The 27,280-nt window shown below is 40.8% G+C and overlaps 1 protein-coding gene across 1 annotated transcript; it reads left to right on the top strand.

The window, feature by feature from the left end:
- The first annotated feature begins 322 nt into the window (after positions 1 to 322).
- On the top strand, positions 323 to 27,280 carry LOC120754091 (cytosolic phospholipase A2 epsilon-like). The gene is made up of 20 exons (XM_040067266.2): positions 323 to 524; positions 2,403 to 2,475; positions 9,950 to 10,086; positions 10,380 to 10,511; positions 10,871 to 10,911; positions 11,762 to 11,804; positions 12,386 to 12,449; positions 13,810 to 13,970; positions 14,219 to 14,311; positions 14,935 to 14,972; positions 15,647 to 15,803; positions 16,259 to 16,395; positions 16,859 to 17,081; positions 18,219 to 18,333; positions 19,031 to 19,168; positions 19,996 to 20,103; positions 21,226 to 21,417; positions 21,878 to 22,044; positions 23,462 to 23,645; positions 24,507 to 27,280. The coding sequence occupies exons 1-20, from the start codon at positions 498 to 500 to the stop codon at positions 24,743 to 24,745; spliced, it is 2,469 nt and encodes an 822-aa protein (XP_039923200.1). The 5' UTR covers positions 323 to 497; the 3' UTR covers positions 24,746 to 27,280.

Here is a 27,280-nt window from a genome sequence, read left to right as displayed (position 1 = left end):
TTGGATGCCCTCGGCCAAAGAAGCCCCGGGCAGCCAGATGGGTCCTGGATGCTGCCAGTCACCTCCCCACAAGGGACCGCAGTTTGACAGCTCACCTGTGAGCAAGAGCATTGCGGCCTCCTCAAATGCCACGAGGATGCTAAAAAGTGTAAAACACTAGCTCGGTGCCTATAACCTTGAAGGGAAGATCGTTTTTCAGTCTTCATTTCCCTCTAGCTAGGAGTGCAGAGACCATCCTTCTGCAGTGCCAGAGCCAGGTGCTTGGGTGCAGGTGCGCTGCCCGCGCTCAGCTTCCGGGCACGGAGGAGGAGGAGGAGGAGGAGGAGCTGGGGATTGCCCAAGCGGGGTGGCGGGGTGAGGCTGCGCTGAGTCAGGCGCTCACACACCTGCCTGCCGGCTCCTGGCCGCTTAAAGCACAAGGAGCTGCCTGCCCGAGACTCCTCCGGACACATCCACCGCCGCGTTTCGCACCTGGCTCAGGCGGGGAGAAGACCACGATGGGGCTGTTCTACAGCAAGAGCCAGGTAAGAGAAGGGGAGAGGAGGCTCTGCAATGAGCGGAGCAGGCTGCCCTTGGGGGCAGAGGGGACCTGCTCTTGGAGGGGATGTTTCACCTCCTGTGTCTTCAGCTCTGAGAATTAGCCTGAGCGCCGAGGCTGGGAGCAAAGCAGCATTTCTTTCTGAATGGGTTTTGTGACTGCTTTGTGTTTTGGCCTTCAGGGACGCAAAAACTTTGATGATGTAGTAATTTACTATTTTGAAAATTCACAGTTAATGAAAAAAGGCACCTCTTTGCTTCCACTCATCTGGGCTGGGCAAAACAATACACTGAGGAAAAATAAAGAGTTATCACTAATGTCATTGAATGCTTGGGGAAAGTCAGGAAGCTAACATTATGTGAGATGTTAAACGTAGCTCTCAAAGATTGTGGCACCTTTGGGGCATAAGAGAATGAATGGTAATGTATTGTTATATACTGATCTATGTATTTGTTGCAGTGATACTCTCTGCTCTGTAGGTAGTGTGCATGAACTGTCTCTTATATGTGTTAGTTGCATCACTACTCAGTTTTGCTCATTCCTCTTGCTTTTTGGTTTGGTTTTTTTTGGGGGGGGGGTTTCTGTTATTGGTGGGATTTTTGGTGGGGTTTTGTTCTAGTTTTTGGTTGGGTTTGGTTTTTTTTTTTGTAATTTAGAATATTACGTTTGCAGTTTTTCCTCCTTTTATTCTTTCAAGAAGGACAATTATCTAGGGGAAAAATGTACCTCAAGTTTAGCCCCTACATATTAAGTACCACATTTGTCTGATCCTTGCTTAAGATGAGAGGAGGACAAAATCAAAGCTGCTTCCTCAAAAAGTTTGTTAAATGTCTTTTGGTAACCACTTTTAGGTTTAGGTAGTTTCCCAAAATCATAAAAAGGCTTGGGTTGGGAGGAACCTTAAAAATCATCTATCTCCAGCCCCATCCCCAGGGGCAGAGATATCACCCACTATCCCAGGTTGTTCAAGGCCTCATCCAACCTGGCCCTCAACACTTCTAGGATGGGGCATCCACAACTCCTCTGGGCAACATGTTCCAGTGCCTCAGCACCCTCTGAGTAAATAATTTCTTTCTGATGTCTGATCTAAATCTCTTTTTTTAAAAAAGGAAAAACCCCATTCCCTCTCATCCTATAACTAGCTGTATAAAAAGTCACTCTCACTCTTGTTTATAAGCCCCCCTTAAATACCGGAGAGCTGCAAATATTTCTTTTGGTACATTTATGAGAGTTTTGCTTAAATGAAGATTGAGTGAGCGGAATTATTCACAGAGAAGTAATTACAGAGTTGTGCCTTTCACTCACTCCTCCTGAGAAGTTTGGGATAGGTCTCTGGAAGGCTCTTTCCAGGTCCTCATTTTTTAAAAGCCAGCACTGCTCTATATCAGACAGAAGAATGTAATTATGTAGCTATAAATCAACTGATGAGCAGCATCATTACACCATGATATCGTTACTAATTCCTGCCCTGCTAGATTGTTTGCTGTTTGTTGTGAAATATGATGGATATATATGACATCCTGTGAATTTTCTCAGACCAAGATGTGTGTCAGCTGTATTAATAACACAGCAAGGTTCTCTGTCACACCTCTCTATGAGATTGGGTTGTAAGAGTCAGATACCTAAAGCTGAAGGTTACCACGAGTGTCCCCAAAATGGAAAGTGGAGGACATCAGAGGTCTGGTCTGCAGTCACACATGGCTACAAAGCTTCTGGGAAGAAGTCAACGCACACAGAGGAACCTCAGCTTAGAAATGCTTTTGTGGGTTGGAACTGAAACACTGAATTCAGTTCTATCTCTGACTATACTTCTGCTCTTCCTTTTTCCATTCTCATTCCATGCATTTTGTGTGATGTTCAACAGACAGAACCGTCTCCATGCAACTTGCTCACCGTAAAAATCATACAGATGAAAAATGCCCGGAAAGCAGACTTGTGTGAGTATCTTTGCTATACCCCTAGAGCATCCTCATGCTTGTAAAACTACTCTGAATATATCAAGTGTCACAAACACTACGGACTGGATTTAAAAGAAGAGAGAGAGAAGATGTGTGATCCTGGTATGCTGAAGATGAGGTAACACGGTTAGAAGACATTGTTTTTCCTTATATCTTTGCCCATATAACACTGAAGTCTAGCCACCAGTTGTAATGCAGTATATCCACAGATTGCATATAATATTTCACCTCTGAATCTGCAAATAAATATTATTTTATTCACAGGAAAGATTGCATTAAGAACTTTCTTTCCACGGTTCCTTCTTACAGTAATGTCCACCATGTGTAACCTTGGGCCTATCAAAGAATATTTGATGTGAGTTCAGGACTGCACACTTGGCACCTCTTATGGATTATCAAATTTCATTCAGCAACAGGCATTGGCTCACAGTTAGCTTTTTCTATTCTTAAATACTTTTAAATACAAACTGCCCAGGAATTATAGTTATGCAAATATTTATGAATGGTCCATAAATATCTGAACTACAAAACATTAGAAAAAATGGCTTGAATGACAACTACCTCCTCCTGAGAAGATGGCTGATTGTTTTGCATCTGTTAATTTATACACGTAGAAAGGTCTGAATGCAGAAAGTTTCTAAATGAGCAGGACCAAGCTAAAGTTGTTCACTTAAAAATATCCAGGACAAGATATTTTTGTGCCTTTCCAACATTATTTCCTTCAAATTCTGCAACAGTTTGTCTAGAGACCAAAGGTATACGAGGAAGACTTTCTCACTCTGATTTTTAGTGAAGAGCAGTAAGATTCTTTGTTGTTGAGGAACGTATGGAGAAGGAGAATCCATATGAACCTTCTCACTGGACTACTTCTACAGCATGGAAAGCATATTTGAAGCTCAGTTACAGTCTGGAGACACATACCTTCCTGCAGCTAAAGCATATTTGAATGTACAAACATGCACACTGAACTGAGAAAACAAGTGTGGAAAAATTGCAACCCTTAGATATCTCACTAGAAAATGATGTTTTATTAAAATATCTGCGTGACAATGAGCTTACCAAACTTCCTCTGGACCTTTTTCTCGTCTAGATCAATGCTTTTCATTTTCATCTTTAACCTGTCTTTTTCTTTTTGATGCTGTCCTATTCAATCCTAGAAAGTTTCTATTGCATGGGACAGTTAGTGAAATGCTCAGTCTTTTCTGCTTCCTGGTCCAAGCCATGTCCCACCCACCCATGGAGCTTTCTAAAGGAGCAGTTTGTGTGACAGAGGTGATTTTGGAGGGGAAAAAGTCTTACACAAAAATCCCAGGATAAGCACTTGCAAAAGGTTGCTTTACTTTACTTCCTTTACTTGTTGTGGACATTCATCATGTAGGAAAAGAAAATCACACCAGCCAGGGAACACTACCTTGTTTATCTTTAAATGTTAAATCTAGTTTTGACTGACAGTTCTTATTTACAGTAACATTTAATTTTACTGAGTGGAAATTTGTCATCTGTATTTATCAGAAAGATTTGCTTTCAATTTGTTTGAGGACATATTTTTTTCTATGCACTCAGACTTATAGAAATCATAAATTTCAATGACAGGCTCTTTGTCATATAAAATAAACCTATATTTCAAAAGTTCAAATGAATTAATTTAATCTCTGCTTAACTTTTCTGACAGTGTAAATGCCAATGCAAATTGAAGGTTCATAACTTTATAGGACTTCCACTGAGAAGCAGCAAAATGGGAGTCTTGAGATTAAAAACTGCACACAAAATTTTGCTGGTTGGTGTAAAACCAGGGGAATATTGTTGAGTTGATTCAGTCATCTTTACAGTTTCCTAGAGATTAGCTTGACACAGGCTTACAAATTCAGAGGCACATGTCCTCCATCACCAGCAGACTTCTGTGTAGGACAATTTTCCTAACGCTGATTTTTTTTCTCATTCTTCCTTTTCTTAGCCCTGTTTTTATCACATGCTCTTTCTTGCAAACTTTTATAGATAGAACAAGTTGTCAAGTGTCACCTATTTTTCATTCACCTTACTGATTTCTGACATTTTAAATTGGCTTCTTCTATCTCTTGCCAACTGTGCCTAACCTTGCAATAGGTTTCTGTAGTTTTCAGATCACTTTGTTTAATACTCATCTAGTGTTTAAAAGGTCTCCCAACCTGGTGCTGCAGGTTAACTTTATTACTGGTTATCTGCTCATTTTCCAGGTAATAGAGATGGGAAAATTAATCAATGACGAGAGAATCTCAAAACCTCATTAACGTCTCTTATGGAATAGATAGTAAAAGACCTTTAACAGGACTTAAGTGCATAAGAGAGTATTTTTAACTAAGACAATTTAAAGGGTTTCATTCTGCTTTTTAAACCCCAAGTCTTTTTAATGAACCCTTCCCACTGATCCCTCAGTGTGTAATTTATAATTTTAATTTCCACTTGTGTATTAATGCATATCTGATATCATGGATAATACATATGAATTTAGTGCCTTGTTTGTGTTCTTTACATTCCCTTTCTCACTGAGCACACCCACAAGCTCATCAGGCACATTGGGCCTCTTGATATTCCTAGACTTGTGGTTGCTTGCCAGTTCCCAGATTTGGGTGTGTCCTCCACAGACATCCTGATTCCCTAATGGGGTTAAGACTTGGATGTGCATCAATGCAACCCACCCTTAGAAACACAGCTTTGTCTGGTGAAATTTTTTCAAAATTCAAGATCAGCCTCTCACCTTGGGCAACCACCATAGCTCTGGAACAAACAGAAGGACATGGCTTTTTACAGCATGTGGTTCAGCTTGGGAATTCCCATGGCAGGAGATGATGAATGCCAAAGTTTATGCAGGTTGCAGGCAGAGTCTGGACAAGTTCATAGAAGAAAAAAAAAAAAACCAGTTAAAGTAGGCTAAGGAGGTCTCTTTATCTTAAATTGTGAGGGCTGAGAGAGCATTAAATGATGTTTTCCCTCTTATTCTCTCCTTAGACATTCAGCTATAAATGTGATGCATGATGTCCATTAATGATAAGACCAAAAAAAAGTGGGTGAAAGGACTAAAAACCAAGATGCTGTAGAGAAATTAAGTTATTAAAATGGAATTAACAAATGGAAAAGCAAGGAAACAGAGTGTTAAGGGTTAAACAATGTGAAAGTAGGCTACTGCATGGGGACACTAAGTTTGGCAATTTTAAGCCATCATTCTCTGCTTCCTGAAAATGCCCAAGACCCTTCAGCGGACACTAAATGTGGGCCTTGACTAAATGGACCCTGACCAGTATAAAGTTAAAAATATTCTTCATAATTTTCTTAGTAAGAAAATTATTTTTAAAGCTTTTACAGATTTTTTTTTTTTTTTTTTTTTAAATCCTATGTTTTTTAGTTTTGGATTTTTTTATGTAAGAAAAATTTGGGTATTATATTTTAAAAAATGTTTAAATATGTTTTATATTTTCAACAAACTTTTTTTTTTTTTTTACAGAATTGCAATAGCAATTCTGCCACATATGAGATCAATTAATGTGAAAGTCCCTTGAGATCCAGGAAAAAAATAGAGTCAGTGAAATACATTATTGTTTGAGGAACTGGGTTCCACCACAGTACTTACTGCAGGAACTTGCAGACTTCCTCTGGTGTTCTGTTCTTGCACTGTTGTTATTGTTTCATTGTTATTTATTACTTACACCATCTAAGCAGTTGCAACTACACACTGGCAGCCTATTGTTCTAGGTGCTGCATGAAATATGTTTATAAAATCAGAGGACGTGGACTGATAGAGGCAAACAAGGAACGTTGTTTAGCAACATCTCAACAAAAGAGTGTTTTAAGGAGGGATGTAAATGCGATTACATAAATACAGTTTTAGGGATACTTGTAGGGTGCTCCACCCAGAGTGAAGGGCAGGGTGGGAGAAAGTGTGAAAGCTTTTTCTTGAAGTTTACCTATTAGAAGATGAATACTGAATGCTTCCTGGGGACAGGAACTGATCTCCTTGGACAGAATGAATTCTGATAATCTGCCTGTAAATCGCCTTCTAGAAGCCAAAGAAGTAGCCCACATTCTTATTTAAAAAATTATACTTAAAGTTTCAACGACATCAATTATCTAATATTTTGCCCTCTAGAAGACAGCGATGCTGACTTGTCCCCCTGCCCTCAGCCAGATACCTACACAGCTAGGAAGTGGGGGAAAAAGAAGAAAAATACTCCTCTCAGCTGGTGTTGATAGCTTATATTTTGTCACTTGGCTGGATCTGGGTGCAGGGAGACCAGGTCAAGGAGATGATCTGGGCAAACAGTGTTAGAAACCACATTCTTGGTTTAGGTCCTTTCAGCACGATAAGAAAAAACTATATCATAAGTGTCATGAAAAATCTACCTCCCAGAAACAGTGAGGAGCTGAGTGCACTCCATGAGGGGAAGGATGTTTGAGGCTTCTCCCCAGGTTACAGGCAGGCTGAAGCTTGCAGCTGTTAACATAAAAAAAGGAGATGGAATTAAAATTAAAATGTTGAATTTGAGCTCTCTATCAGGCAGAGAGGTTTCAGCTTGAGCCAGATGAGTGGGTGTTCTGCTGTTTGGGATGCAGCATGGGGCTGTGGCTGTGGTGTTTTTTAGCATGGGTCATGTTGTTGTAATGCTTCCTAATGGTAAAGCACAATTAAGATCCAGTCCTGCCTGCTATTATCCTGGAAGATAATTAGACACTTATTGTAATAACTGGACAAGGAGACCGTGCTTTCATAAATACCTGCTGCCACACCTGTTTTTGGCCGGATATTGCCCCACAGGAATACTATGGCTGCCATCCCAGGCATGCCTGACAGCTGTTAACGCGTCACGGTGGAGTGGAGGGACCCAGCAGGTCACCGGTGTGATGCTGTGCTGTGTGTATCCTGTGGGAGTCTAGTTGCTGTGGTTAGGCACTGGTTAGGTTTACATACCAGGGTGATGGGGCTTTGCTGGCACGTGGCTGGCAGCGGGAGCCGTGTAGGCGCAAAGGCAGAGGGATACTGCAGTGAGACCCACCAGGCGGGGCACAGGAGTGCCATTTCTCACACACCCACTTCTGCCTGGAGGTGGTCAGCCAGAACACCAGCCTCAGGTGTCAGAGATGTGTAAAAAAAGGTTCCTGGGTGTTGTTAATGCCTCCCTCTTAACATCTTGAAAATAACTTGCAAAAAAGAGGTAATTAGGTTTCAGAGGACACTTCTGGAATGCAAAGGACATCACCAAACACATTTTGCCCATGGGAAGGGGGAAGCACGCTTATTTAGTGGCTATCAGAATTCTCGAAGAGAAAGTCAGAGGTCTTAATGAGCAATCAGGGCTCTGCTGTCCGACAGGTAGTTATTTCTTAAAGGTGGATGATACAGTGCAGTAGCAGACAGTGACCACTTACAGACAAAAAATAATTGAATAATTTCAAAACAATGCTGTGTTCTTTGCAACTGATGAAGTCAGAGCATATATTACTAATTGTGTAATGTCAATGAAATAAACTTTGGTTCACCTATAGACTTACCCACTTCGATCCTTCTGATCCTTCTCCTAGTGGCAACAAGAGCCAACAGAAATCTGTGCTAATATCAGTCTGGGCTTCCCAAGAGGCAAAAAAGGTTTTATAGGGACATTTCTTGTGTGCACATGGAACTTTGGGCTCTATTAGAATTGCTAGAAGCTTAGCTGATTTCTATGATTTCTTAATATATATGCTGACTACTTTATCAGTCAAAGTTACTCTTCTTTCATTCAGAGTTACTCAGGAAAGATGACTTAAGCCTCAGAGAAGTCGGGGAGGTGGGAGTGGACAGGCTGATTCTGTTAATCCTTGAGTCAATAATGACATGGGGAGTCAATAATGGGCCAAGTCAATTATTTTGTGTTTCCCAAAGTCAAGTCTGCCAGAAAAACTGTGTGACAAGACTTAGGCCTATTCAGATGCTGTTCAGATGAAGGTGTGTCTGCTATGCGATGGCAGGAATCCTTGAGTATATGGCAATACAAAAAGAGGAAATACAATTCTACTAATGGGATTGGCATTTATGGCCGATGCTATCTTTGGCACTTGTGTAGGTCGTCATCCCTAACGAAGAGATCATGTTCTGTAGGGTGACCAACTCTGACTTTTGAGTGTGGGTCCACAAGATTGTCAATCTAATGAGTCATACTTGCTTTTTTTATTTCTTAATATTGATGGCAAATGTATTTGCCAGTAGATTATTCTGGCCTTAGAATGAAAGTGCTTGTTGATGATGCAAGTCCTGCAGACTGCTTCTAACCATTCCTTCCAACTAAAAGTGCCTACAATGGAGTTCAGGTGGGAAGCCACACTTTAAAACTGGCCCCTTTAGCTGAGAAAGGAAAATAAAAACACTAAAGCTGCCCTCCCTACATCTGGAAATATTAGAATTAATAGGTGAATTTTATGACCTGAACACGCCTCTAATGGAAACAGCAGAGCAATGCAATTTTGTGCAAAGAAGCCATGTCAGCTCACTCTGTGTTGGGAAGCACAGACAAGCTTCCACCTGTACACGAAGTGTTGCAAATACCTTTGCCACTCTGGCTGAGGCACAGAGATGCAGGTGAAAATAATGACATTAAGCAATACCTTTCTTTATGCAGCTTTATTGCTGAAAACTCTGCCGCAATACAGTTGCTTCTCAAAGAAAATGTTATCCATCAAACTGTTCAACATTTCAATGCTTTTATTTTAATCTTCTTCACAGAAGATTAAATTCAATAATTTCATCTCCACAGGTGATTAATCTTCTCTTGAATTTTTTTCTTTATGTTTTTTTTTAAAAACCCAGTTGCTGAGTGTTTCCTTTTTTAACTTTCATAAGGGAAGAAAGCAGACTGAAATCAGGTGCCTTGGCAGAAGACATTTCTTATGTGACAGGAATTTGGCTTCATAGGAACCTTGAATTCAACAAGCTCTTGCCTCATCTGCATTGGTAGCCAGAGGTTCTAGAGGAAAGGAAGCATGTCCAAAAGGTAGACAAGACAGGACTTAACAGCCAGAGCTGCTCTGGACATATAAAGACATGTCCATGCTTACCTGTGGAAGCCCAGTGTGTAGGAGCTGGGCTCTGTCCATGTGCAGCTGCTTTGTCACAGCTGCTAATGTCCACGGTGGCCAGCCCTGTGAGGCCACTGTGTGTATGTGCCCCTGTGTGTATGTATGGCTCTTCAGCAGAACAATTGCCTATTTTGAATGTTTATTTTTTTTTCCCCAGGACTTAAAAAAAGTGGTTCTCAAGAAGAGCACACTGACAGGCTTTCACAATAGCAAAGCAAGATGCCTGTCTAGCAGTAGCTTGATGTTATCTTAGCTAGAGCCAGGCCTGAATTCTGCATATTTCTTTTTGTACAGAGCTTAAAAATGCCCACCTTAGAGGGGACTAGATTGTTTCATTGGTCCATTTCTTTCTTGCTTTCCCTGTCTTCAACAGTAAGTCAGTCTGATTGCTATGTGAGCCTGAGCCTGCCAACAGCTTCAGTGCAGCATTTCCGCACCAAGACTGTCCAGAACAGCAAGAACCCGACATGGAATGAGACCTTCCACTTCACCATCCAGAGCCAGGTTAAGGTAAGAATGCAGACACCTCCAACAGCTATCTCACCAGATATCAAGCATACCATAAACGTATGCCTTCAACTCTGCAGGTCTTCCCCTTGTGAAGTATTCACATTCTCTTACCGTACTTATTTAGATTCTGATGGTTTGATAAGACTGTATCTGCCTGGATATTCAATACAGTACACAGAGAGCAACTGCAATATTTATATTTTTTCATTCTTTCCCAAGGTTCTTCAACTAAAATGAAATATCTGTAGCATGTTGTATTTGTTAAAACTTTCATATTTAATTTTTTTCCCCAGAACATTCTGGAGCTTAAAGTTTGTGATGAGGACAAATTAACTCCAGATGACCATCTCCTCACTGTTTTCTTTGATGTCTCCAAAATCCAGCTTGGAGAAAACATTCAGCTAAGTTTCCAGCTGAATCCACAGGTATGGATAAAAATTCATGGACGGCTCAAAGAGGGTGTGGTCAAGTGAGAATATGCTTGTGTGGAGAGCATTCCAAGAGGGAGCAGGGGCGATCAGCCACCAAGAGGCCCTGCAGTATGCATTCCTTTTGTTCTGCAAGGCCTACACTAGGAGTCTGCTAAATTAATGGATAAGATGCTAGAATTATATGATACTGGAAGTATAACAGATATAAGCTGAAGGAAATTAGATCTGTGGCGTGTGCCGCAACAAAAGGTGGGCACTGGTTTATAGAGACCCCTAAAAGGCACTGACTCCTGTAGGGTACCTCTTTTCACAGGAGACCAAGCTGAGGCGACTGCCTTAATTTTCTTTTGCAGGGAAAAGAGGAGCTGGAGGTGGAATTCACAATGGAGAGCAGGTGCGTTAAGATGAAATAGCTGGAGGTGTAAGATAGAAATACAAGGTTACTGCTACAAATCAGTTCACACTTGCAGCCCCCTAACACTGCCAACATCTGAATAAAACAGAAGGTAACTTTGGTAGAGTGTTTAATGTAGAAGGGATGCATGATGCTGCATGGTATGCATGCATCTACACTGGGCATCCAGACACACAGAGAAACAAGCACAGGTACTGGTAGGAGATAGAAATGTTTTTGATGGCAGCTGCTCACCAAGATGGAAGGAACATTCTACATAGGAGGGAGTTTTAAGTTTCCCCTCTTGTTCCTTACTGTGGGATCCCAGATGTCTGCTCTGTCATAAGAAATTGTTTTTCCTGTGTTTCTTTGCTGACTGTACAGTTAATGGAGAGAATAAGAATGTAGATAAGTCCTTGTGTCCTCTTAGGATTTTTAAGGCAAATGGTAATTTTTTCCCCTTTTTCTAATGGCATGTTGGATGAATTCAGCAGCTTTTTAGCTCTCATTCCACAGGTTTGAACTGAACAATTTTGGGCAATAGTGTGATTATGCCATCCCTGTGTAAATTGTCTTCAATGTGTCAGAAAATGATCCTGCCTGATACAGTGAGGGACTCCTCTGTTTGGTGGATTTCCACAAATGTTGTCAAGTTCAGACTCCAACCTGTGAGAGGCAAACTGGATTGAATATGCATGTGGAATTTCTGATTCTGTTTATCTGTGCCTCCTGTCTAAAGATGGACTTTTAAAGACAAAGATAATGCAATAATACTTAAAGAAGAGACAGAAAAAGAGAAAAATAAGAACACGCTGGTTTTGAATTGATTGTTTTCCATTTTGTCTTTCAGTCCAGATCCTCCTGAAAACATTGTTACTAATGGAGTTCTAGTGGTAATTTTTATTTCATAATCCTTTTCCCTGCTGTATAGGAATGTTTGTTGCAAAGCTGGTGTTAAGGGAACCAGGCCATTGTGGTGGCATGGAGGCATTGACCAAGACCAACAGCCAGAGCCTAAAGCTGGTGTTGGCATTGCCTTCCCCATGTGGTCCCAGCCACTGACTCGTGCTGGGAGAGGTTAGTGGTGTAGATTGTGAGCTGCCAGCGCCTGCCTCTGCCTAAACTGAGCTGAGCTCAGGGATATAGCATCCCTCCCTCTACCCAGGGAGAGCTGGGCGCCCTGTTTGGAGAACCTTCTCCTGTGGCTGATCCTCCCCCAGGCCCTTGCAGGGCCACTCCTTCTGGCAGAGCAAGCAGATCGCTTCTTTTTCCTCATCTCTATGCGTTCTGCTAATTCCCACGGGGGAGTCCAATCCCATGCTCCTAGCCCTGGTCATGGGATTACAGGCTGGCACCACCTCTTCCCTGAGATGTATGCCCCAGGATCCTGTGGACATGTGTCCCGTGTACTGGATGAGGTGGAGCTCTGCTGACAGTGAATGCCTTTGTCTCTTGCCTCTGTTCCCTCTTACAGTCCCGTGAGGTTTCCTGTTTGGACGTGCAGGTGAATGATGGGAGGCTGAGGAAGGACACTATGGGTGAGTCTTTCATTGACTTATGGAGCAAATCAGGTTGCCACATAGTGGCGGAAGCACTCAGTGTTTTACGCTTGGGCATGCTGGTTTTAAAATTATTTAAGATGCAAGACAAAAATCTCACTGATGCCAGAGGCCTGTGGAGGTAGTTGTAGTTGATCAAAAATATACAGATTATTCCTGAATGTGGTGAGATTAGCACATGGTCTAATTTCCCCACAAAATATTTTTCTCTGCAGCGTCATTTTGACAGATGCTTACGATTTTCCAAAGCACTTGTGCAGGGAATTGAGGTTTTTTGGGTCCTAAACCAAAGCTAACTCCTGTTTCTGGATTCTGGGACAAAATAATGGGCAGAATGAGAATTGGGCCTCTTTTACCATCTAACTTTGTAGAATTTCTTTAGGTATAACAATATAAGACATGCCACTGGGTGGAACACAAGACACAGTATATTAACAAAAACATTTGCTGCGTGCTTAAAGCAGTGTATCACTGCCATGTCAAGCCCATACTTGTGGAGCCATGTGCCTCCTATGCAATTTTTAAAGTATCTTGTTCTGACGTGTCATGATGACCCCAATCCAGTACACTGCTTAAGCACCTGGATGATCCAGTTGAGCTCTGAGAAAAAGTTTGCTAGATGTGTCTGAAAATGCTTAAGTGAGGTAATTCTTTTGAATCCTGACTATATACTTTGGAGTGTGTAGCTTTACAGAATGTATTTCATCTCGAACCTCGTGGGTCGATATCTTTCTACATAAAGACCATTTTTAATTACTTCAACAGAAATATCTGATGCTTTTTGCATGAAAGGGAAAAAAACCCACCAGATATTATTTTGTAAGTCCTAGAAATATTTCAAAAGAAATATTACAGGCTGAAGGAAAGAGAAACATGATAGAGGGACTGAGATTTAACTGATACCAAAGAGAACGGTGGTCTGATAGGAAAAAAAAAGTGTTTCTCCCCAAAGTCCAAAATTTTCAAAGTATCTCAACAATAAGACAGTACTTAATACTCAAACATTATTCTGGTGTAATAATAAGATATTTTGCACATTTCAGATTTCAGAAGAGAGCGTTCCCCCAAACTATTACTGGCTGTGAATCATTACCTAATGAACAGAGCCACTATCACATGTATATCTAAATGCAGTTGTGCTATAGCAACAGTCACTACATGGCACATTCTGTGCACCAGCTCTAAAATGGAAACACTCACATAAATCAGTCTCTTTATTCCTCCTATAATTTGGGTATCAAAATGACATCATTACTTTAGGAAAACATATCTTACATTACTGTGCAAACAAATTATCTGCATTTTCTGAAGAGCTTAAGTTTGGACACCTTTGCTTCAGAGAGAAAGTTTGCGTTAACTGTGGACGGGTCGTATGAAGGAACCCAGACGCACACGCTGAGCTCCTGCCTGTGCCCGACGTCCCCGGCCAGGTTCCACTACATCAAGTACAACCAGTCGGCGCTCACCGTGGCTCTGCCGCGGCGCAGACGGCTCAGCAGGGTACGTGAGCGCCACTAACATGTTGCTCTTCCATTGGGGGCCTCAAAGAGCTGAGTGTGTGTGCAGATCTGTGTGTGCTGGGAATTGGTTGGTGCATGTATGTGAGACAGGGGAGACTGCTTTTGCCTTTTTCTCTCTCTCTCTCTCTCTCTCTCTCTTTTTTTTTTTTTTTTTTTTTTTTTTTTTTTTTTTTTTTTTTTTTGTGGCATAGTTAACTTGTTTATTTTTTGTCTTACCCTTTTTTCCAGTCTATATCAAGTCAAAATGAAAGCAATATGAATGAATCTGTGACTCTACCTCTGAACTCACTTCCTATACAAGAGAAAATATCAATAGGAGAGGTGAGAACAAGTCTTTCTCAGCAGAAAACAGCCCAATACACATTCAGTTTGGTGGATGATTAGTCTTAGAGCTCAGTGATTCAATTCCTGTCAGACATGAAGCATGCTATGGTGTAAGGTGCAAATGGCAGTCACTCTGCAACTATGTAATAGTTACTTTTTCTTTTGGATCCAGGCATGCCCTGGATCCAAAACCCTGTTCTGAGTTTAAACTAATTTCCTCAGGACATGTCTAATATGTACATTCATCAACATCGTACGCATGCTAACAGTAATGGATATAACAATTAGGACTTAGATTTGCAGAGGGAATGCCTGAAGTAGAAGATAAAATAGAGATCATCCATATGTGTATGGTCCACATGCCCAGCTTTCAACAACCTTCCCAAATAATGAATGGTAAACTATGAGAAGCTGAAGGACCCTAAGCCCACCTAGCTTGGGTGAATGGCTTACTTTTATTCAACCCAGACTGTGCTGGAACTTGTGAAGGTCTCTCACAGTCCAGACCATTGCTGGCCAGATTCTCCAGCCGTGTTGCTGAATTCAAAGACAGTGAAACTTAGGCCCTAGATGGACTAACGACCTGAGCATGCTTACACTGTTTGTATTGCGATTTTCAGGACAGGACAATTGACTTGTACACAAAGGCAAATGAATGGTAAGTGAGTCTCCAGCAAGACCTGGTTCTGTAACTGGGAGGTATCTGCTCCTACACAAAGCTCATTTGAAATCAGCAGGGGTCGATGCAGGCTCAGATGGGACCAGATGTGTGAGTTCATTACTGGGTTGTAGGCTTTTGTTTTTGAGAGTCTCCTTTCTAATTGATGGCAAATTAAATCATGGGTCCCCTGTCCTCCAAATTTCCAAGCTGCTAGTGCATCTCTGCAATAGGTCTTGATTTGTGTGTACTGTTATGTCCACAGATGGAGAGACCATCTCTGCAAATGATTCACATTCCTGAATTATACAAACAAAATAACTTCAAGGCATGGTAGCTGTTTCTCTAATCTCTTAGCTGCAGTGGCTGTTGACAGTGGTTATCTAGTTACAGGACGCATGGCAGCACTACTGAAACTTGAAAAATTAATTATATGAGCAAATAAAACCAGAAGTCTGTAGTAGCTACCATAATGGACAGTATGTCATGATTTGCTCTGCCTTCTTATTTGCATTCTTGTTTTCAGCTACGGCAATTAGCAGAGGCCTGTCTGTAGTGTTGTTTCTCATTTATTACATTATACTGTCCGCAAACTGGTCTGTAAACATACACAAGAACAGCTGGAGTTGTCCACAGTGACTAACAATATGACAATACCTGTACCCTGGTCTCAGGACTCAGGGTCTGTGTTTCAGACCAAGAAACCTCGATGCCCGCCTGGGATTTGACCTCTGCACAGATGAACAGAATTTCCTGCAAAACCGAAAGAAGGTAGTTGCTGCTGCGCTAAAGGATGTTCTTCACCTGGAGGAAGATCTGCAAGAGCATGAGGTAACCAGTTCAGGGAACTTTGCGGGGATTTTTCTCTCTCCTTTCCTTGAAGCCTGGAGATGAGGGATGATTTTTTTACATCATTTGATCATTAACATCAGTTCATCCTCCAGGGCACTTTGCCACCAGTATGGTCTCAGCCGGAGAGTTCAACTGTCTGTTTAGATGAGCAAAATCTCTGTTTCCACTCAGCTTACAAGTGAATTATTTGAAGGCATTTTAAACCAATACTTTGGTCTGTGTTTCTTAAAAAGCCTCTCTGAAGTGCCAAGACCTAGTATATTCCACAGGGATGTACAGTATAGAGAAATGTTATGTTACATTTTAATTTATGTGTTTTATTTCACTAGCATTGGGATGCTGCTTTTGCATTTCTGTAATTTTTTGACATTATTTGTGCCTTAATGCCACTCTTTCATTTACGCTTTCTGCTCTTTTTCTTTTGTGTCAAACAGGTGCCTATAGTGGCTGTGACCACAGCAGGGTGTGGCATAAGAGCACTCACTGCCATGTATGGCAGCATTTTGGGTCTCCAAAAGTTGCGTGTTCTGGACTGTGTTTCATACATCAGTGGTTCATCTGGCACAACATGGTGAGGAGTCATTTTGATCCTGTTGTTTGGATCTTGTTTTGTTCTGTCTTAGTTTCAGAAAGGGTAAAGGTGATCAACTGAGTTATTGCTGCCATCTTTGGGCTGATTGCCAAGGTCACCTATGAAAGAATTATTGTGCACCATGACCTATTCCTAACCAAAAGAGGAGGCTTTATTGGAAGTGTAAGCATCCTAAATCCTATGAAAAATGATCCCTTATTGTTATTCACTGTTTGACAGAAACAGCATTTACAGCTGGTGTAGCTTCTTGTGTTGCATCTCAGATTAAGTGATTTTTGACTGGTTGCCTTTAGACTTGCATTTCTGCTCAAAGTAAGCTCAAAAAGGAGAGTAACTAAAAGATAAAATTATACATGCATAAAACTCTATAAAATGTATTCTCTGAGTTTCAAAAGCATCTTGTTTTTTTCTCCCTGCATTCCATTATGTTTCCTGTCTGCAGGACAATGACAAAGCTATATGAAGATGCTGACTGGTCACGTAAGGATCTTGGGGAAGTAATTATCGAAGCACGGAAGCAAGCGGCCAAGTGCAAGATGGGGGCTTTTTGCTTGAAAAGTCTGAGGAATTATTACAGAGAGCTGAGCCAAAGGACCCAAGCGGGACATAAAACATCTTTTATTGATCTGTGGGGGCTCATGATTGAAGCCATGTTAAATGATGGGGTAATGTCTATACATCTTTCTTCTCATAAAATTGTTGACTTAATATTTACAGCCATTGCAAGAAACCAGAGCCCTAGGAAGAAAAGCCTGGTCGGTAACACTGTACTTGGTGCATAGGCAGAACACTACTTATTTACATTAATGACTTGGAGTCACAGTGGAGGCTGAAGTGTGATTGAATGTAGCAGACTAGCTCTAAAGTAACCAGAATGCTGATTAACACTACAGCTGTGAAAGAATTTTTTAAGGTTCTTAGGTGTTTTTTATAGCTCTATGCTTTTATCTCTCCACTGCTGCAATATTTGCACAAGCTGCACTCTTATACTTGAATGCACTGCAGATGCACCCGTTATGTCCAGCAGTGTGTGACTTAGTGATAAGAAAGTATATAGATGCAGAGTTGGTGAGATGCATTAGCTACAGTGGGTGCCTTTCAGCTACTTTGAATTTGATCTCTCAGGATCTTCAACTTCTAATTTTATTGTAATTACACAAGCAAAAACTTTGTCCAGACTGATGATAGCTGGAAAAAAAAGCTATTTTATTTCAAAATTCTGTAAACATGGTTTACTTTTTGTCTAGATGAAACAGATAAAATTAAATACTCTAATTTCATATCATGTTCCACAGTGTTTCCAGCTTCAGTGCTACATAGCAAAATTTGCTATAATTTAATTTGGCTGAAGTACACTCAAAACCTCCATTTCCTGTATAAGTTGTTAGTACTGGACAGCTCAAGGACTTTTCCTCTGTGGTTGTTAACTTTCAACATAGTATTTAAAAAAAGAAATCTTGATGAGAAGGGTCTTTAACATGCTGCCTTGAAGAATTCTTATCATTAACAGATGAAATACATGATAACAGTTGAATTACCTATATATGCTGTGTATTCTATCTTATATTTAACCACACAAAGCTAGAACAGAATCTGAAGCAAATCACTGCTGTCATTGTATACTGAAAGCTGAACATGGCCGGTTATCTTACCAAAAATTGCTCCTGCTTCCTCTTGTTATTCAAGTGCGTGGAAATAAATCTAGGAGCAAATTCAGGAAAATTATGTCTTAGTCTTTATAAGCTGCTGTTTTTAGGAAACTGATTATGAGCTAACACTTTGGGGTTTTTTTCCAAATCCAGAAAAGCCATCACAGACTTTCTGATCAACGTCAGGCAGTGAACCAAGGTCAGAACCCACTGCCCATCTACCTTGCCCTTAATGTCAAGGACAAAGTTGCCACCAAAGATTTCAGAGGTAATGTTTCAATTGTGAAAAAGATCTATATTTTTACCAAGGGAGATACACTGTGGGGGTACAGTAAATAATGATGAATTGTTTTAAATTCTCACTCCAAGCTCAGAGAAGTCATGTTCAGAAATGTAAAGAGTAACTGGGCAGGAACATGATACACATCAAGAGTTCAGTATTTTGTAAGATCTCTTGGCATGTGATTTTGTATTTTCAGGTATTAACTTCAGACTAATAACACAACATAAGTCTGTGACAAAGTCTCAGAAATTATATGAATTCTTCAAGAAAGTGATTCTCTAGAGCTTTAAGTTTGGTTAATGTACGTTCTGGTCCATGACAGGAGATGGAGCTATATGATCTTTAAAGTCCCTTCCAATCCAAACCATTCTATTACTCTGTTTTTCATAGCTGGCTAAAGTGATAGAAGTCAACGTGAGTTCTAGTCCACCTTCCATGAGAAAACTTTGTACTCATTAGATAAAAAGAAGAAGAATTCAAATTTTCCCTGGCCCTGGTGTAGCTCTTTCACAAACCTGGCGACAGTGTGATAGCTGGTTCTGCAGTGGCTGTTGGCAGGGTTTGCTCAGGACATGTGCTGAGACAGTTTTCTTGTGAGAGCCAGTGTCTGAGAGGCTTATTCCAAGCCTGGCAACAGGCCTATATTCTATAGTGGAGCTAACCTTGGCGCATGTGTTGGCAGAGTGGGTGGAGTTCACGCCGTACGAGGTGGGCTTCCTGAAATACGGCGCCTTCATTCGTGCGGAGGATTTTGGCAGCGAGTTCTTCATGGGTCGCTTGATGAAGAAACTCCCTGAGTCACGAATCTGTTTCATGCAAGGTAACTCACCAACCTGGGGGAGTGACAAGATTTTAATGGAAACATTAATGATTCAGGAATTTGCCCCCAGAAGCCTGCTGTTAGCGTGAGGCAGCAGAGGCACTGGGTCACTCAGCTGTCAGGCTCCCCACGGTCATAGCACCAAGCTTGCCTGAGCTCAAAAAGGGTTTGGACAATGTTTTCAGGTGTGATTCTTGGGGTTGTCCTGGGCAGGGCTAGGAGCTGGGCTTAATGATCCCTGTAGATCCTTTCCAACTCAGGATATTCTATGATTTTATGTTTCCTAAGACTCATTCAACTGCCCTTACCAGCAAAAGTGGCTTCATCATTTGCTCTAAGACAAAAATAAACTAAAATGGCAAAGAAGTTGTCATATATCTTTGTGAGTACTTTTGAGGCATCATCATTTCCTGTAGCTTGCAAAAACTTTTCAAAGTTGGAAATCTATGATACTCTTTGGAAGCCAAATAAAAAGATGATAAAAATCAGTGGGCTAAGAAAGAGGAGAGTCAGAGGAGCTGGCTGAAAATATTTCTTTATCAAAAGAAAAAGGAAATGAAAATAGGAATATGAAAACTGAATATAAAATTAAAAAAATAAAAAATCCAGGTAAAAGTGATGAGAAAGAAAAGACTTGGATTTTTTTCTGAAATAAGTTTGCCTAAATAAGTTTGCTTTTGGAATCAACCACTGAAACAGGTATCTGAACTTATGCAAAAATTGGATAAAAATAAGAAAAAGTTAGAGAGGAGCTGGGGAAGGAGCAGAAGGCAGTTTTAAAAGAACTTTAGGTCTGCATTGCTTATTATACCTCTCCCACTTTCTAGGAATGTGGAGTAGTATCTTCTCCAAAAATCTCTTGGATGCCTGGCATGCTGCTGACAATTCAGAAGACTTCTGGCATAGGTGGACCCAAGACAAAGTGACTGAAATAGGTAAACCAAAATACCTTCCTCCAGACTCCTCTGATAGGGTAACTGCACTCACGTCTACCATTTTTTGAGCTTTTCTGTTATCCTGTTTCTCTCAGTCTCTGGGTATGGGACATACCAGAAAAAAATGAAGTTATTTGATTTTACTGATTAGCCAGTGCTTTGCTTAAGTATTGAGACTGTGACAGGAAGGAAAGACACCATCAGACAGGCCTTGATATAAAGGAGATAAGGATGGACACATAAGGTAATCCCTAAAGTGCTGCCTTTAAAAGGCTGGGAAAGAAATACCTCTGTCAAATCCTCATGTTATGTATTTGCTAGCCAGAAAGAAGCTTGACTGTTTCTGTTTCAATATCTCCTTGCCCTGCACAGCACATCCCTCCCTCAAAATCTGACTAAACTGAAAGACTTAGTAGACGTCAAACAAGATCAATGTGGTGGAGCTCTTACACCAGCTGAAAGAAGCAGCTCCGTACTGAAAGACCATTCCTTGGAAATACTCATAAACATCTTCATTACAAAATTCAAGCAAAGCCAGTGATCAGACTTGGGTCACATTTCTGTGGACTGTTTTGATTAAAAAACCCCCAAAGTCTTATGTTTGAGTTTATATAAATAACTTGCAAGCTTTGTTGAATTCAGATGTCTACAACTGAACCAAATAGAACAATCTAGCCTTTTAAAAGTAAAAATATTTGGTTTGAAAGTAAAATGTTAAATTTTTTTCTATGCTTTTCAAAATAAGCTTAAATTTAATATTTAACCTACGTGGAATCTAAAAGCAGTAATCCCTTAAAATGTAATAATAAAATTATTTCACCTGTTTGTTGTTTGCTTGTAAAAGTGAATTACCTCAGTGTTTTCCAAAATCATACTGTTTAATGAGAAAAATATTGTTTTAGTCATGTGTAACTAACAAGAGTTTAGAAAACACAAGTAAGTTTATACTTTTGTCATGAAATTAACCGGAACTCACAGCAGATAATAGGGAAAATAATGCAATGGTGAGCTGTGAACACACAATTACAGAAGACCTATCGACCCTTTCTCCTCCTTGTGTCTTGCCTCTTCTTAATTATGGTTATAATTCAATTTCACACCATTTACTCTGTGTATCTCCAGAGGAACAACCAGACCTGCCTGAGAAGCCGTATGAGATGGCTACGTGTGTTTTCACTCCTACCAGCGGCCTCTCCACGACGCTCCGGGACATCCTGACGGATCGCCCGGCCGTCTCCAAGTACCACAACTTCCTAAGGGGCTTCCAAATGCACAACGAGTACATCCAGCATGAGCACTTCACAAAATGGAAAGGTGTGGATGCCTCTCCTGCCTACATGTCTCACTGGGGCAGGCACAGGGGTGAGGGACATTTGCATGTCCCGGAGAGAACTGAGTGGGTTTTGTGGTCGCCTGTTGGCACTCACTGAGAAGAGGGAGGATGAAGGAACTCCTCACACCTTTCACTTTTAGTAACACAAATGTGCAATTATTTACTCTTGGGTTCTCAAAGTCCTCACAGGAATAAAAATTGCTAGGGTGGGGCTCTGCATATAAGGCAACATCTGTGTAGGTTTTGGTGCTGTCAATGGGTTCAGAAACACAACAAAATGTGAGTGGAGAGGCTGAAGGAGCTTTAGGATTGCTGCTCACTACCTACCCTAAAGCAAAGGGAAAATCCTGGATGGGAGGGAAGCTCACCTTCTTTTTGCCTCCTCACTTGATAGATGTCTTTCTGCAGTTTGCTAATATCCCTTAATCTTCCACTCTTTAGACACTTTGCTAGACAGTTCTCCCAACGACCTGAGGGGCAACTCAGAACACCTGGAGCTGGTGGATGCAGCTTTCTTCTTTGAAACCAGTTACCCACCCCTTATGAGACCAGAGCGGAAAGTGGATGTCATCATACACTTAAATTACACAGGTGGATCGCAGACATTGGTGAGAAGTCTCAAAACTGATTCTTCTTTCACAACAGCTTTTGCTTTGCTTTCCGCTACTTTCAAACAGGTGTCTGTAAAACATGGGATGTAGTGGAATTTAGTAACATGCTGTTTGCAAACCTTAGAAAAAAAAATGGAAATTTCTGGGGAGGAAAATATGTGTATTTTTCTCAAACTACTTTTGAAATATCCCTAAGTGTTTCACCAGTGAAATACAGACAAGCAAAGTGAAGTTAAGAAAGTCTAGCTGCAATGTCTGTTATAGTCTTCTATATAATATTTAATAGCAGAAATGTAGTTGAGAAACTCTTGTGATTCAAGTGCTGAATTTAATCTGCATTTTGCTTATAAATGTATGGGGGTTTTAAATTATTTTTATTTTAATGTTGATTATTTAGCAAGAACAGCCTTCTTCATCTTTCTCTCTTTAAATAAATACATTTTTTTCTCCCTAAATAGTGGACTTGAAGCAAGGTATCAAATGCATTTACTGCTCTTGCAGAAATCGAATTTGGTTAAGATGATTATATAAATTTTGAAAGTAGTATTTACCACATAAATAGACAGTTTTAGACTTCAAAATGTAGAACAAACTTGTAACTGTAAACCTGTCCCTGAGGTTTACAAAAAAAACCCCAAACCCACAAATTTCAGTGGTTAAGGTTCCATCAGTTTTTCAAGGGGATGACACTTCAATGGTGCAATAACACAAGAAAAATACTTATCTTTTTTGTAGAAACATTATCTTCAACTATATTTCTTTCTTGTATTCTGAAATCTTTTGGAAATACTTAATTCAAAATGAGGTGGTACTTTTTGTTAGATAATTTAACAAAGCTGGTCATCACAAATGGGCTTTCTGATAAATGTTTTTAGTGCTATATTTTGAGGTCTAAAATACGTTATTTGAAAATTTCATGTTGTTTCTAAAATTCAAAGTTATAGGTATGAGTAGGCTGGTCTTAAAGCCCTGCTAAAGTTTACCAACGTCAACTTACAAGTTACCCTGCTATATAAACAGAAAATGGGACTGGAAGTCCTACTGTCTTAGAATGCAAATTTAATTTTGTTTAGAACCACTTTTTTCCTGACTTAGTTCTCCTTTAATTAATGGTCTATAACATGATTTGAATTTATCTGTTCTGTTTCTACATCATATTCTCCTTTTAGAGGTGTGCCTTAGTACATGTTTAAACTCTCTTTGCCATCTTAAAATCAGGTGTTGTCCTGGAAGACTATTTCCAAGTGTCTCCTCAGGCAGCTGAGAAGCAGTCCTTGGGGCTGCGGGTGTCCACGTTATTTCTGGCAGTCTGGCTCTCAGTCTGTTTCATGCAGCTTTGCATGAACTGCTGGGCTTTGGTAGCAGTCTGACCTTTGCTGTCTTTTCTGTTCCTTGTGTTGCTGCTGTTGACCAGCCCCTGGAGCAGGCTTGCAGATACTTTGCAGAGCAGGAAATTCCATTTCCCTGCATTGGGCTGACGGATGATGAGAAGAACCTGAAAGAGTGCTACATGTTCGATGGTGCAGACACCCCAGGAGCTCCTCTGCTGCTGTATTTTCCATTAGTGAATGACACTTTCCAAAGATATGTAGCACCTGGTAAGTTAACAGTAACCCAGGTAACTTTATTGACGCGAGGAACATTCCCACTCCCTGGGTGTTTTTCTCCTCAACCCAATAGAACCTCGCTTCGTTTGTTCACTTGTTCATACTAGTGAATAGATTGCAAAATGGGATAATTCAAACTATTTGCAAAATCTGGTGAAGTCTTGTGCATAATTTTATTTGTGTCTTGGTGCAATTCAGGGAATAGAAAAAATGTGTTCCTCAATTAGAGGAATGGAAATTAATCTCTTCTTGTAATTGCCAAGAGTTTCGTTTAGTGTATAGAACAAAGTAAATTTTTAAAATTATGTGTGGTTCTATGATACTCAGATCTAGGTGAGAATCACGGTACAGAATGGTTCTGTGGAGGGCCACTGTGCCTTCTATTTAGGCCATTTAATATGCTGGTTGAATATGTTGGAATATGAAAGCAATAGTACAAAAAGTGTCCTTCTGGATTAGCATTTGAGTTGGAGACTTTGCTTTAAAGATGATTTCCAAGCCAATTAAATATTCTGCTTCCTGCTGTCCTGTATATCTCTATTCCTTTTAGTTCGTGCTGTGCCAATGAACCTGCCTGGTAAGCCTTGAGCTGCGGTGAGCACACCAGGTGAGCTGGCCGTGAGCTGGCCGTGAGCTGGCCAGTAGATGGTGCTGACTGCAATGGAAATGACATTTAATGACGCTCGTTTTATTCCGATAGGCTTTGGTCAGAAGTAGGTTTCTCAGAGATCACAGCACTGCACTTATCCTCATAATAATTGCATCTATGATCTCTCCAAGTTGTTATTGACCTATCAAAGTATGGTATTTCCATGGGACTATACAAACACATTCCTTTTTTTCCCTTGACAGGCATGTTACGTACTGCTGCTGAAATGGAGCAGGGCAAGGTTGATATCTCCAGTTTCTCCTCTCCATACTCAACCAGGGAGGTCTCACTGAAGGCAGAAGATTTCAACAAGCTTCTGAAGCTGGCTAATTACAATGTAATGAACAACGAGAACATGATTCTGCAGGCCTTGCGCACGGCTGTGGCACGGAAGAAACAAGCCCCAAGTCAGCCAGTATCACAGGCACAGCCCACTGCTTGAACAGCATTTCCCTGTCCCTTACTAAGCATTTGCCAAGACAGCCTACATGTGATAAATACTTCACCATTCTTTACAGGGGCTATGTCGTTCTAAGTGACCTTCTCAGTCTTATCCAGAGTGGTGGTATTAAGCTCAGCAGTTTCTGTTGTTAATACCATCTCACTGCGATGTTTGAAAGATGAAGATTCAGCTGTGTGTGTGACAAGGAAATAGCATTAGCTCTCTGTGTCTGCAATCTCTTATGCTCTTGGTGGCTAGTTGCTAATATTTTTTCATATACAAAATATTTTGGTATTTTACTGAGGCTATTGGTAGCAAAACCATAAAGCCCTCTTCAGACACAGAAGGTAGTGACCATGCAGTATCAATTTAAAACATTTTATAAAGTTTTAATAACCTGAATTAAATGGTCTTCTACCTTTAAAGAGTTTTGTTTCCCAGGTGCTTCTTTTTGGTCATGAATTGTCATGAAATAAATATTTTATGAGGGATGCTTAGTTTTTCATAGTTGTGTTGGGCAACAGAGATATGGATGACATCTACTTTTATCAATTAAATCAAACTTAAAAATTGGTTTTGAAGGACTACTGCTATTTCCTCTCACAACCAACTGTGTCCTGTCCCAGATCACATATATATTCTGCAGTTGTCTCCCTGAAATGCAATTTTGCCTTAGCATCATCTGGAACTTGTTCAGGATGGTGTATTGAGCTATTATGAAAACAGAGAGCATGTGAAGGGGATTGTAGGATGTATGGTAATTGAACACTGGAGACGTGCAGTAAGATACCAATTTTCTGTTCACTGCATCGCAGTGTATCCCATACCAAACACATTTAAGGCCAAGAAAGGTCCAGCAGAGAGAGAGATGTAGAGCTTCTGTTTCTGGTGTTTCTTCCTTAGAGGTGAGTAGATGTTGGAGAAAGAGTTAGTCTTTTCTAGATCTGGAGCTTGTTAGGAAGCTGGTTTTTAGCTAAAAGTCCCACAGAAGCATTGTAAAAGAAAGGCAAATGCTGGTATCTAGGAGTTTGTCAAGGCTCAGCCAAGACGAGCCTTACGGAAGTCCCTCAGAGCCTGGCCTAAAACAAGATGGCAAGAGCTGTAGAAGAATATCTTCTTTCCACAAATTTTCCAACAAGGTACATAGACATTTTCTGCCTTATATTCTAAAATCCTGCTCACTGTTTTATCTGAGCAGCCACTCAAGAGCTCAAACTAAGGTACCTGAACTGTCAAAATGGGTATCACGACTGACTCCTTAATGCCTGCCAGGGAGGGTATCATTGTATTTGTCAAAGTCCTCTCATGACTGCAAAGTTCTGGGCATTCCATCAGCATTGTAAATTCTGCAGACTCTGAGGAGCTCTGGTGCAGTTTCAATTCTCAAGTATACTTCCTGGCTGGGAACATTTTTGTCAGGCTTAAACACTCTGTTTGATTTTGCCTGTGAGCTTTTTGATAGTAATGGTGAGCACCTGCTCTTTCTTGGTTTTACCAGCCTCAGACTGGTTGGAAAACGCATATTCCTAAGACAATGGAAACAGTTCTCTGCAGATGTCTAGTACCAGCCTGCTTCACCTTTTGTATGTCCCATCTCAGAATTTGTGATGCACCCTAAAATCTCAGATGATCTGAAGTGAACCAGAAATGGTAGCTTCTCAGCCACTGGCATTGATGCCTTAGGAAGGCTGACCTAAAACAGAGACTGGACGGAGCTAGGGAATAAAGTAGGTATTTATTGAAAGGCCTTTAGGGTGCACCTTGGGCAGGACAGGAGCCTGACCAGGACTACACCCAAGGTGGACTACGAATGGTCAGAAATATGGCTAACCAGTCACGAGGCCTTACGCTTTTATAAATTTTGGTCTTTTTGCATATTGGGGTTTAATTGTCCAATTACAGCTTCAGGTTGTGAGGTCTCATCCTTCTTGTTCCTCCCTTCAGTCCACCATTGTTTATGCTGTGGGGCTGAAAGTTGTCCTTGGTCATCAGCAGGAAAAGGACTTGTTTTGTCCACCTACTCTGTGAAGAGAGTTTACCAGCACTTAATATGAGGCTCAGAACTACACACCTAGGCAGCACAGAATCTGAAAAACAAGAAAGCTAAAACTTAAGGCATCAACATAATGTTTCATATGTTCACACTAGATGTTTTGTTTCAAGTGCCAGTTCTGGTACTACTACTACTAGATTCTCTTCAAGCAGAGGCACTTGATAGCTGATGTCTGGGATGGGCCCTCTCCAGCTCCACGCCCTGTAGCATTTACTGCGGAGGAGATTCCTGCAGAGAGAACCCTTGGGTAGGAGAGGTGAGGAGGCCTAGAGATTGGCCCATTGTTTTCCTTCTTTGTACTAAGGTTAGGTAGTGTGTGAGTGCTCCCGTTTTAAGGTCACTGTGTTAACTCCTCCCTTCCCGCAAACCCTAAAACCCCTCCCCTACAAACACCCTATAATACCCCAGGACCTTGCCCCTGCTCTCTCTCTTTTGTCTTCATCCCCTTCCCCAGTCCTGGGGGAAATAAATGAATTCTCGAG

The sequence above is a fragment of the Hirundo rustica genome, chromosome 6, assembly GCF_015227805.2.
Source record: "Hirundo rustica isolate bHirRus1 chromosome 6, bHirRus1.pri.v3, whole genome shotgun sequence".
Lineage (NCBI taxonomy): Eukaryota > Metazoa > Chordata > Aves > Passeriformes > Hirundinidae > Hirundo > Hirundo rustica.
The sequence above is the reverse complement of the archived record's forward strand: the minus strand, read 5'-3'. Positions and strand labels throughout refer to the sequence as shown.